The sequence below is a fragment of the Meleagris gallopavo genome, chromosome 13 (genome assembly GCF_000146605.3).
Source record: "Meleagris gallopavo isolate NT-WF06-2002-E0010 breed Aviagen turkey brand Nicholas breeding stock chromosome 13, Turkey_5.1, whole genome shotgun sequence".
Taxonomy (NCBI): Eukaryota; Metazoa; Chordata; class Aves; order Galliformes; family Phasianidae; genus Meleagris; species Meleagris gallopavo.
Genome location: NC_015023.2, coordinates 12407198 through 12420053, shown reverse-complemented (window position 1 = coordinate 12420053; position 12856 = coordinate 12407198). Strand labels below are relative to the sequence as shown.

The 12856-nt window shown below is 38.7% G+C and overlaps 1 protein-coding gene across 1 annotated transcript in view; it reads left to right on the top strand.

The window, feature by feature from the left end:
- PKD1L2 (polycystin 1 like 2) overlaps nucleotides 1-12856 on the top strand; it is a 33571-nt gene that overhangs the window by 7368 nt on the left and 13347 nt on the right. The window contains exons 9-25 of the mRNA XM_031555411.1: nucleotides 123-424; nucleotides 656-705; nucleotides 827-879; nucleotides 1150-1267; nucleotides 1657-1864; nucleotides 2578-2698; nucleotides 2949-3090; nucleotides 3569-3773; nucleotides 3887-3894; nucleotides 3964-4163; nucleotides 4979-5173; nucleotides 5908-6114; nucleotides 7353-7535; nucleotides 10611-10870; nucleotides 11400-11611; nucleotides 11996-12189; nucleotides 12595-12825. Of these exons, the coding sequence (XP_031411271.1) occupies nucleotides 123-424; nucleotides 656-705; nucleotides 827-879; nucleotides 1150-1267; nucleotides 1657-1864; nucleotides 2578-2698; nucleotides 2949-3090; nucleotides 3569-3773; nucleotides 3887-3894; nucleotides 3964-4163; nucleotides 4979-5173; nucleotides 5908-6114; nucleotides 7353-7535; nucleotides 10611-10870; nucleotides 11400-11611; nucleotides 11996-12189; nucleotides 12595-12825 (2889 nt within the window). The remainder of the gene's footprint in view (nucleotides 1-122; nucleotides 425-655; nucleotides 706-826; nucleotides 880-1149; nucleotides 1268-1656; nucleotides 1865-2577; nucleotides 2699-2948; nucleotides 3091-3568; nucleotides 3774-3886; nucleotides 3895-3963; nucleotides 4164-4978; nucleotides 5174-5907; nucleotides 6115-7352; nucleotides 7536-10610; nucleotides 10871-11399; nucleotides 11612-11995; nucleotides 12190-12594; nucleotides 12826-12856) is intronic.

The window sequence follows — 12856 nt, the reverse complement described above, 5'->3', positions numbered from 1 at the left end:
AGACAGCTGCTTTCCAAAGTGGAAAACTCATCAACAAACAAAATTAACCAAGAGAAAATAATAGAATTTTCTTTATGAGCTTTATATCATAAACATGATGGTCTGGTCCACTGACATACTAGTTTAAGCATTTGTCTTTCCTAGGTACTTTCCTAGTGAAAGTGGTGGCCATGAATGCTTTCTCAAATGTGAGTCTGGATATTGGATTCATCAATGTGCTGGCAAACAGTTCTCATAAAGAAGGTAATTGCATTAATCTGACAGTGCTGGTTTTGACCACGTCTTTTTGCAATCAGAGCACTTCATGGAGTGTTTATGGTTTGCATCTAGCAATTTCTTCCTTTCCAGCAACAGTGCTGAAACTTTTGAGGAGGCTTCTTCCTGATGACAGCAGATTCCCAGGCTTTGAAGTGCTCATTAATTAGCATTACTCTCTATGTATTACACATTGCATGTTTGCTGTTTGTCCTCAAGTTTAATTAGTGAAGTGTATGTCCTGGAATATAGTTCTGAAGTTAGGAAATATCTGTATCATAGCAAATCACATAAGCTGCTGTCAGTAAACATTTCTAGATGGCAAGTCCTTACATTTACAAAAGCAGAATATACCAGGAATAAAGTGACTTTAGAATTAATCCCATTGAAACCTTTCCAGTACTTTTCCTCATTTCTTCTTTGTACATCAGTTAAATTTCATCACCTCATGTAAATTTGATTTACACCATTATGACTGAAGAATAACAATGATCTTACTTACAGTATGTGACTATCTAGTTAGAGTTTCACCTACTGAAACTAAATTGCTTATCACAGTTGTTTTTTGTAGCAGATCGTGCTAAGGAAAAAGACACCTCTAAAACAAATTCCCAAATGACCAAAGTAAGTATTATTTAAAGATCTTTCTTTAAAATTGAAATGCATTACATAAGAGTTTGGGAATATTTAGCCACATGTCGTTCCTCTATGCCATCTGTTGCTGTTCCTATAGCAGATACTCACACGCTACTACTGGTTAAGGAAAGAGCATTTAAACTACAGATGCACTTAGAGTGATCCGGTGTCTAAAATTTCAGAGCTTTTTCATTTATGAAATAACGTATGTGTTTATACATGCCACTGTCCTAGCTGGTATATTTACTTATTTTTTAGGGTCACCAAAGGAAAAACAAAATGCATATTAAACCGAGTCGTCACGTGGATCCTTTCACAACTATTACTCTTGGCTGGCCAGATAACAATGATAATTCCAGTTTTCTCTGGTCCTGTGGTATGTGAATTTCCTGAAGTTTTTCCACCAATTTTTATTTCATGAGTGACAAACTTACTGTTGGGCCAGACCAAGTTGTGATACTCTGACTGGTGGTTTAGTTTCTGCCTGGCATTAAAAGTTTGCCATTCACTGTGTATGAAGAATGCCCCTCTACCTTATTCTGGTTTTAACACCCAACTAATCATGGTATATAATACTGCATTGTACACAGTTCTGTTTTTTTTTGCCAAAGATAGATCCGAGGTTTTAATTTGTCAATATGTACCCATCCTAAGCCTTTACTCTCACAGCCAGGTGAGAGTCTTCGAAACCTGTACCGTGTAAGACCCTTATAAGTGACATGGGATGTTATAACTATTCAAGTTATAAAATAAATGTTCATGCAGGAGCTTGCTGGCCTGAATGGGATGAATGTGTGCAGCACCAGATAATCCTTACCAGCCAACGAGAGGTGCAAATCCCACCTTCCTGCCTTCCTCCTCCGAAGTCAGCAGTGACTGTGAGGGTCACAGTGCGAAGCCACGGGAATGAAGAGAGGCAGGATGAACAGTGCCTCTATGTGACTGCAAAACAAGATCTACAGCTCGAAATCAGGTCTGTTTTCAAACTTAAGCATTCACTACTTAATATCACTACACAAACCTAGTGCAGGACCATGCGTATCATTATTAATTACTATTATGATAATTTATTGATTGTTGTAAATTTATTTATTACCTTCAAAGGAATTAAAGACAATGGGTCTAGCTGCGTTTTTCCAGACTACATTTCTGAACATAATCCCTTTAGAAACTGAATAATATTCTTCCCAAAACCACTTTGGCATTTTAACCGCGTCTACCTTTTATCATCTTTGGAGATTTCCATATGCAAACTTAATTGAAATGATGGGAATACAAGTAAAAAATAGATCTGAAATTCCTACTAGACACTCACAGACACAATAATACTTTAAAAAATCTGGTCTTTGGGAATCTGGGGCCTCACTGAAGATCAATGGCATTTCAATGATTTGTTAATATAATCCTTTCAGGAGGTTAAATAGAGCTAGGATTTACTTGAGAGCTTGAATGAACATAAAGAGTGTGTGGATTCCTCACTTCAGTCAGTGCTGAAAATAAAGATGAAGGTTTCTAAAACTCTTGCGGCAAAATGAAGTATTTCACTATTTGTGAGTCACAGCTCACCTGTATAAATATCATGGGGATTTTGCAGATGTTCATTAAACAAGGTTAAAACAACTGACATCGAGGACTGTGACTTCTCATCCAGTTACTACTTGTAGCTACTGTCTTACTTCCCTACAGGTGTGAGGCAAACTGCAAGCCAGTGAATGCTAGTGAGGAAGTTGTTTTGAGTGTGTCTCGACAGAAGGACTCTCAGGACACGTACTATAACTGGTACTTAGATAACACGTTCCAAAACAAGGTGAGAGCAACAGATTTGTCAGAAATACTACCAATAAGCATCTGTTAAGAGGAAAAGCCACAGCATCAGAGTGGTGCTTTGTCGCAGGGGAGCTTTGGAAATAGCAGGGAAGACCAAGGCATGGTGGTGTTGTGTTTAGCAGTGGTTAAAATAGCATCAAATTGCCACCCCACTTCTGCAGCCCAGCTGCAACAGAAATCACAGCAAAGAGCCTCTGCTGTCATGTTTTCTTTTCTGTCTGGCTTTCCAGTCTATACCCCTCCCTCCAGCCTGCAGCCTGACTGGTTTCCGTCAGAACTCTTTGAATTTGCTTCAAAGCAACACATCCACGTTGATAATGAACAGCTCCTTCTTGCAGATGCATGGAGAAGCTTTTCAGATTAAAGTAACAGGTAGGGGCAAGCAAGGTTTGCTAGACTGCTTTGAGATAGTCTCTGCCACCATGACATCATACAGATGTTACGTATATGTAGCCTTGCTGACAAGCAATTCTACAAGTTTAGAGCTGTTACTTCACATATGGGTTCCTTAACATAATTACGTTTGTTCTGGGCTGTTGCACGGCAGGACAAATTCCGTTCTCTCGCTCCAAGCTGTTAATAATTTTGTTAAGGCTCATCTGAAAATAACATTGTGTTGAATAGTTGATCAAATAATGGAATTTTAGTTACAATGCAAAAACTACTGTGCTCTTAACAGTTCTTCTCTTCTTATGGCTGATTCAATAGTGGGATTCCACTTCTGATTAGGCCCACTATTAGGTTTGTGGTGCCTGAACAAACCACATCATTGTCACGATAGGTTAGATGTCTGCAGATCAGTGCTGCCGCAGCACGATTACTGCTGATGTTCTGCTCCCTCCACTCCCAGCACTGACTCAGCGTGCTTACGGGGAACAAACCTACCTTGTCAGCACCGTGCCTCCGCCCCAGGTCCCCAGCTGTGCTGTGTCTCCCAAGCAGGGATCTGTGCTCACCACTTTCACAGTCTCCTGCAGCACTCCATGCTCTGTGGATTCGTGCCAATCAAGTCATAGCACACAGCTCAACTACTGCTTCTATCTGAACTCAAGTAAGTCCTGAGGTGAACTGTTTGACTAAGTGCTTTTTCACATTTCTGGCAAGCACTGTTACTGCTGTTAGTAAGAGCAAAGGCACAGGCTGCTTCTGCTCTCTGTCTACATATAAGCCAGTCAGGTCTGCACAATGCAAACCCACAAAGCCCTGTTCTTAGATAGCAGGAGGTGTCTGTGTGATGCCTGTTAGGTAACAACATCTTTCCTATTTCAGATTCTCTCCTGCACTGTGGTCCAGACTCTGAACTCTTCCCAGTTTATCTTCCACTTGGAGAAGAGGAAAATAATTTCATTTTACATCTGACAATTACTATTAGCAACAGTTTTGGTGATACAGTTCACACCAATGCTTCGGTGAAGGTACACAGAAGAAATACTTTATTTCAAGGTGTTCCAAGTTGATGTTAACCTGTGAATCTCTTTTGGAACTTCTTCCCATTTTGTATTTATTATATGTCTGTGACCATACAATAATCACCATTTCCCTGTCTAACAGAGACTATTCTCACTGGACTCAAAGTAATCAAGACACTTCCACTGTTCTTTTTCTAGGACAGAATTTTAAAAGATGATCTATTTGGACACTGGGTAGCAAAGGCTGTATTTAGAGAGTCTGGAGTTATTTTTTAGTAGGTCCCAGAAAACTCTAGCTTCTGCCTGCCCGGCAGATTCCTATCAGGCTGCTAGAAGTCCATGCCTTTCCCCATGCTTCATACTCAGAGAAGTTGCTTTTCACCGCAAATTCTTTCTTGGCAATCCACTCACTGGGGCTTAGAAAACTGTGGGTTGAAATAAGCTCTGCCTCTTCTGCACAAATTTGTCAGCCAAGTGGGTAAGATCAGACATCTTATAATGACAGAAATTTGTCATAGATTGAGATGGAACTGGGGTGTTTTCCTACATTTGGACATTTCTAAAGATGTCCCATTGTATTTTAGAAAGCAAACAAAGTTCTATAGGGTTGTAACAACAGCATGGATCTGTTCCAGCTGTACAAGCCCATGACTTCAGCACTTAGTGAAAGGACCCAAGAGGACAGCAGAGCTGTCTGCAGAATTTAATACAAAATAAAACACACAAAAAACCCTGATAACATAGTTTTCTGTTCCACTCTGACTAGGCTGCCAATGACATAATTGCAGAAACTGTTCAGTGACAACTATAATTGTTAGCAATGTTAAGAGCATATCTGATTTCCTCATCAGGTTATACAAGCAGATACAATCGATGGGAACCTGACCCTGCAGACCATTGTATCTGAGAAGGCAAACACCATCCTAAAAGATGGGAACAACAGCATGAGTCTTTTCCACCTGTTTAAGTCAGTGACTTCAGTCCTTAATCATGAAACCCAAGAGGAAAACTTTAACATATCTTTACAGGCAGACACACGAAAAGAGGTGAGCCAGACACTTGTTTTCTTGCAGTACAGTGCAATATAATGGACTCTTCATACTCCTTGGAAGCTCTTAAGTAATAAAAAGCTCATATATCACCTCCTCAAATCAATGGAGGTTTCAAGTTTCTGGTATCCATCTCAGTGTTTGGCATGGATTTTGGCTATTATTCACTATTTGCCCAACCAAAAAATTTGTTTTATCATCCATCAGTAAAAGAACACTTTCACAATTCTTATTGCAATCACTTAAACTAATTTGCATAGTCTTTTTAAACTTACAGTTAATTTGATTCTGAAAAACAATTAAATATAATAAAATTGCCTTTCCTCTAAAAATTTCCCCTGGAGCTCTAGATAGCAAGTAGTTTTAGTTTATTCCTTTCAGCTACAAGCTTATGTTTCAGATATAAGCTTATATTTACACTGTGCTTTGCATGCTTGGGTGAAAAGGTCTAGATAAATGCAACATATCCTTCAGTTATGATTTATTATTTGAACATGGCTCTGCTTTCTCAGGAAGTGGAATTTATGTGGTAATTCACATGCATCTGAGAAGTAACTCTGCTCACTCCTGATGTATGTTAACTGTAAAAATTCTGTGTTGGAAGAAAACACAAAACTCATGTGGTTAACGCAAGTGGCAGTTTCTCAGCAGACCTAACATCAGTTCACATGATCCTTGAGGAGTTTTATTCTACCACATATTCCACAGCAACCCTGGCTGTCAATATATAGCACTATTTGCACTTAATTAGCATCTTAATCTTTCGCCTAATTACCCCTTTCTATTCCAAGCTCCGAGGGCTAATGCTGACAACTCTCTCTGCTGTTAATGTAACATCAGTACAAACTGCTCTTAAGATGTCAGAAGTACTGAAAGAGATCACTTACAGGTCTGAAGAGCTGTCTGTCTCAGCACAGGTAAGAAGCAGTTCATCCTCTGTCTCCATTCGCTAGCAGTACAGAATCTTTTGAACCCTTCTAACCTTGGAAGAATGTCAGTGCCTTACAGTTATCTGTTCTTTGCTCATTTCTTTTTATAACTGTACCAGCATGTATGTCTTGACTAGAAGGGAATACATTTCACTGTTTTGAGTAAGCAAATCTGCAAGCACAAACACCTACTCAGCAGCCACTGCAATCCAGGCTACGACTGGCCAGCCAGTTACATTCTCTGATACATCTTAAGATGGAAACCTTAACTTTCAGTGAGAAAGCAGTGGGACAGGAACATGGCAGCACAACCAGAGGAACCAAGCACAAATGTTAAGATTGGCCTTGCAAAAGTGTTCCTTGACAATATGACATTAGCAGATAATGCTATTTGTGTTTAAGCAGTAAAAAGTAAGCACATGAAAGAGTAGAACAAACTGTCACTGGGGAAATTTTACAAACAAACTGGCAATGAGAAGAGTTGTCCTGATTTCTGGTGTGTTATACAGCCAGACAATGGCCTGGGAGCACTTCAACAATATGTGGTTAATTTCAGCAGGACAAGAATATCGCTCAGATTCAACACTCACTGTATAGGGAGGCTGCTATGCATTTGCAGACTGTGGGAATGAACGTGTACAAGCTTGCACTGAATTTGCTTGGATCTCTCACCTCGGGCTATTATGCTGGCCAGTGCTTTCACAATCACAAAGCCATCATTAGCTATGTTTGGGCACAAAATAAAAGCTGTAAGATTCATTCTCCTTTGGCATCTAGCACAGCACAAGGCCAAAGGTATTACTTACTGATAATCCAACAGGCTATATGGAAATTAAGATTGAAATGCACATGCATTTGAGTGTGGTTATATTTTGTACTCATCACTCTGAAGTATAACCTGATTTACTACATTACTGTACATCTAAACTGTACCTTGGCCCAGTATTTGAATGATAAGCCTCCTTCAAATATTATTCATCTTGTTTTTATGGGCTGAATCTGGGGAAGCAGGCTGCATTTTTCAGGTCTGTATTGGACATTAGTATGTCATTTAGTAGTATACCATCTTTATTAGTATTTGAGATGTTAGCCCAGCACATGTAATTACAGTAAAACAGCCTTAGCCACAAATAGTCCCATGGGATTACTTATGTTGCAATACTCAGTAAAAGACTCAATGGCACAATGTGTTGCTTGTGTCATTGGTACTAGTAAAACAGAGACTTTTCCACTTATTTCCCATGCAGGTGGAAGCCAGCAATACACTGAAAGATGTCAGCGCTTCCTTGCTCACTGTAAACACAGAGGACAGCAGAGATGATCAGAAACTAACGGACGCAGCCAGCTACCTATTTAACGCAGTGAGCAATGTCCTTCAAGCCTCCATACAAAACAGAGCCACGAACACTACAGTGCCTGAGGCAGAACAGGTAATTTTGATTCACCCCAGTTTATAGAAGACTGTGGCTGAACATCTACTTGCTTTAGAAGATTTTAAAGAGTTTTGCTGCCTCGCATTTTTAAATTGGCATCAGGTGGGGCACAGGACAGTGCATAGAAGACAGGATCAGTGTTAAGAGCTCTACAGGATGACAAGTAGATGGACTACAATACATCTTTTTTCCCGATTTGGTTCTATCCCCTCCTTTTTCCCCTCAGTTCAAGGAAGACTCAGGTATTCAGTATTCATGACTTGTTTCATTACTTCAGAGCTGAAATCTGTTCAGGTTTCTGCTTACATTTTTTCAGAAAGCCCATTCTGATTTTCTATTCAGAATTAAGCAATGTGTTTATTTTGTCCTAGGCCTTCCTATTTATATGTGAATTGTCATTTCCCTTTGTGTAATTCCTGGACTGAATACACTTTAGCTGTCAGTCCTGCAAAGGAGTATGATATAAATCTAACCTGAGAGAAAATGTTACAAACTGTTCAGACTCCCCCAGGACAACACAACAGTAACACAACAAGTAGGTAATTAGCTCTTGCTTTTCAACACTAAAATGTGCAGTGAAAGGGCATTAACATGCACAAATACATAAATGTCTTGCATGAATTGATGTCATGTTTGTAGTCTTTCAAATTTCAGTGCATAGAAGTTCTAAATATTAGATTTCCATTTACTGTAAGACATTTATTTGCAGTACGTTATGTTTTCATGAGAATTACAGAACTTGAACTGCTGATAAGAATAACTTTCTCTGAGATTAACAAGAACATCAACGAGTTTGGCAGCTTTATAAGACACAGTGAAAGCAATATTTCATAATAAAAGGAATTAAGGGCCAATAATGAGCAACTTACTGATTCTGAGCAGCTCTGTTAGATGTTCCCTCCTCTAATGCTTGTCTAGAGTTTGGTGTCCCACCAACTCCTGAATACAGTTGAAAATCTGCAGAATGCACTTCTGTTTGGGAAGGAACCAGATGATGAACCCATGGTCCTTACTACTCCTTCTGCCACAATGTATATAAACAGGTAACAGTAACAAATGTCTGTCTGTCTGTCTGTCTGTCTATCTTCCCCAACCACCCCCAAGCTCCTGATAGGCACTCAAACTTTCCTCAAATATTCATTGCATTATCCTTGAAACCACCCAACCACTCAAATTAATACTGCAGCATAATGACAACTTCAACAGCATGATGAAGTTGCTAATTAACTGTAAGAACAGCTTGGACCCCAATTAGCTTCAGTAATATCATCTTAAAAATTCTCATGTCGTGCTTTCTTTGACCAAAGAAGAACTTACTAGCAGCTGCTTGCCTTTAAAAGGTAAGTTCTTTCTTATTTTCCAAGTTGCCAAGCTGCCAATAATACATGATATACGAAACTGTAACTAGATTGACAAGAGCAAATATAATCATAAGGAGCCTGATGAGCATTCTCCATTCCCAATTGATATCTCCATATTCTTCCCTGAGAGTCTGATTTTCATTCACATTTAACTGTGTGTAGAAATCGAGAACATGTTCACACATGGACCAGGTGCACCTTTTGCATAAGTACACCTAATTGGGTACAACTTCACATACAGATATGCCAATTCCACCCCTTTTCCTGATGACTGTATGGTAGTGTTATGTGGACTACTACATCAGAGACAATGTGCTAAGGTAGTTGCCGGCAGTCAGAAATAATTTTCCAGATAAGCTATACTCACAAAGAGTACTTTTTGAGAGAACTTTCTCTCTGTGTTTGAAGTTCATACTACTGACTGCATGTTTGTTTGTTTTCTGTGTTTTTATTTTCTTTCTCTTTTTTTCTGTTTCATTTCTGTCCAACTGGACTGGATAGATTACAAACAGAAAATATGGATGGTACATCCATTAATATCTCCAGTTCCAGCTCTGCCAGTTTTACTCTCCCAACTGCTTCCTCTCTTGGCATTTCAGGAGTTGATGATGAAACAGTGGATATAAGGGCAAGTAAACAGCTTTAATCTGACTCAACCTGACCTCCAACTTACATTCTTGGTCAAGCAATTTTAGAGTCCTTTCTCCTTTTACTATGACTGTGCAAGCACACAAGACATCCTTCCAGTCACTTTTGGTCAAAGAAGCTTTCACTTATCTTAATTGCATGAAGCTGGCTGAGCAAGCTTAAATTCCCCTCACATACTCTCTTGCTTTAAACTTGCATGGTTAGAGAAGGTGATGGAATCAATACTACAAACTTATTTGCTGTTTGTTTACATCTAATGCTCTGAGGGATACGTAACAGCTCAGAGTCCCTATCAACATTCAAACCAATAGGCAGCAGACCTCTTTCATCCCAGCTGGAAGCAAATGATTCTGAGGCACTCAGATCCTGCAGGAGACAGAAGGTCTGCAAATGTCCTGATCATAGCACAGCTGTGATCCAAGTTAGGAGATTTTGTTTTTAACCCTCAGAGCAATGGATTGCATAATACTGTGATGTTTTTATAAGTAATTTTCAAAGGGTCTCAGATTAATTTCACACTCTCAGGAAACTCCTACGATAGTGTAAAACTTTTTTTTTCATGGTGTCTTTTCCAGTTCTGCCAAAAAATGACCAGAACCTCCTAATAACAACAGCAATATATCCACCTGAGTGTTAGGAGAGGCTTCTGAATCCTCTTATTGAAATAATGAATCTGACACACAATTCCATCCATTGCTATCATAGTAAAAACAGATTTTTTGTTTCTAATTCCAAGAGGAGTGACACAGGTTTGATGGAGTTTCTTTCAAAAAGGCTTATGCAATTGCATTTTGATATCTGATATCTGAAAGACAAAACAGTTCCAGTGAATGGAACCTCACACTGTTGCATACATACCGCATTTCAGAATCAAAATCACCTTCCAGAGTTGTTTGGCCTACCACAGAAATTAGGCATGTATTTAAAACTGGACTTGGGCTTCTTTTGAGTACTGTTTGAGTCTGAGGTCAACAAATTTATTTGGTCTATTCACCAATTTAATTTTTAAGATAGTGAAATATTAACAATAACTCAGAGATTATTATTAATGTCTTGTTAACAGATGGTGAGCTTTGCCATGAATCCCTTTTTCTCCAGTGACACCAGTTTTGACATCAGTGGAACAGTGGGAGGTCTAAGTCTTACTGGTCTGGATGGCTTGATCATACCAGTCAGCAATCTTACAGAAAGCATTGAGGTAAAGTCACTATTTTCTATCCCTCTTCTTCCTTCCGTTTACAATCTGTCTTGTATATTACTGTCTTATTTGACTGCAAATGGAGGTACTGTATTCATTTCAACATATAATGGGTGTCTGCATTTGTGATGGAGTTATTTTTGTGATATGAAGAAGAAAATGACAAATATTTCTTAGAAAAGAGATGATATTCATTTAAATGGTTGTGACAATGGTAACGGTTGGGGAAAACCATTCCAGATTACAGTGACCTTGAAACACAATGTAATGTCTGATTCAATACCCAACAACTGCGTGCTCGTATTACTTATGTTTGGGATTCCTAACCCATTTATAAACCGACATCTAGACAATTCATTTATGTACTTCATGTGACCACTATTTCAGTAATAATCTCAGCTTTCTGCTAAAAAATGCACTGAAGATCACAGATTTTGTGATGAATCTATACAGGTTGGAAAAGGACTTTTCAGAAGTTAGCTGACAGTATCAAGAAAACAATTTCAAGGAAAATATTTTTGACAGCCTTACTTATAGAAAAGATGATCTAGTATATGGCTGTACCTATAGATACTTACAGTGCTTATAGATAAGTAAGATGCTCTTCTGTATTTGTATTTGTCTTTCTGTTTAAAACCAGATAATATTACCAAGGCATTCTGCGCCCCAGGAAGATAGGATTCAGTTGAACCTGAGCAATTTTAGCATTTTCCAAGTAAACATCACCTCCGAAAACACATCAATAGTGATTCAGCTGGAATGTGAACAAGACATTCCACTAATACTCTACTTAGGATATGGTTATCGCCCAAATGAAACAAACTATGACATGAAAAATCATCTGTTCTATAAGAAAACTAATGGAGGTAAGACAGCATGTTAGTGATGAGTTAACTTTTGCATTCTGGGCTTACGTAGCCAAAAGACTTAGCCCTATACATGTTCACTACTGGGAAGTTAAGGGCATTTGGTATGGATATCATGGAGCGCTCACTGACAAGTTTACAGGGACATTATGACCACAGATTTGCAGAATGAGCCTGACATCTAATTGGAAAGAAACTTCTCAAAGGAGTTTCAATTTATCGTGATTCAGGAGCAAAGAGTGGGATGCTTTGAACAATGAGTTGCTAGGGATTATTTGGTACCTGTTTCTTTTATTTTGTTCAGTTTATTTATTATATGCAATATAGCTGTATTCAAAATACACATTTCCATGTATACACTGAAAATAAATATTTTTGTTCGAGGTGAAACAAATACTTGGGTTCTTAGCCCTGAAGAACTCATTTTTGGAGAGGGAACTTACTATTTGATGGTTTCACAAGACATGGGAATGGATTCCACTGTCTATGATGGGCTAGCTATAGCTGTCACTTGTTTTGCATCCCGCTGTGTATTTTGGGATGAGCAGCAGGGGAACTGGAACAGCTATGGATGCCAGGTAAGTAGAGGGAAATAAAGAAATCTTTATATTATATATGCCAAAGCCAGCCCTAGTGATCCCCATTGGATTCATACCACAAAATAAAATAATTCTCAGATGTTTTAGTAAAATGAAGAAGTGAAATTTAATCCACTATGACTAAATTTCAAATTGCATTCCCATTACACTTCTTGGGATGCACTCCTACATAAAGAGAAACTGAGCTGTTCAGACAGGTTCGCATCATATTATAAATGCCTTTTTCTGGCTGGACATCAGAATTAATATACCAATAACGATTTGTTCCTGTACAGCAGTTCTCTATGCTAACTCACCATTCTCAGCACTGTCTTCATTTGCTTGGTAAGTTATCTGATACTTTGAAGCAAAATGTTCTACCCAGAGTTTTTTTCTGGTTTTCAGGTAGGACCAAAAACAAATTCTAGAAGCACACAGTGTCTCTGCAACCATCTTACCTTCTTTGGGAGCTCCTTCTTTGTCATACCTAATGCTGTTGATGTTAGCAGAACTGCACAGCTATTTGGTACATTTGTGGACAACCCCATCGTGGTGACCACAGTAGGATGTATCTTTCTGATATATGTGCTTGTAGTTATTTGGGCCCGAAGGAAAGACATCCAGGATGATGCCAAAGTAAGTCTTTCATTAATAAAGACTGAAAGTA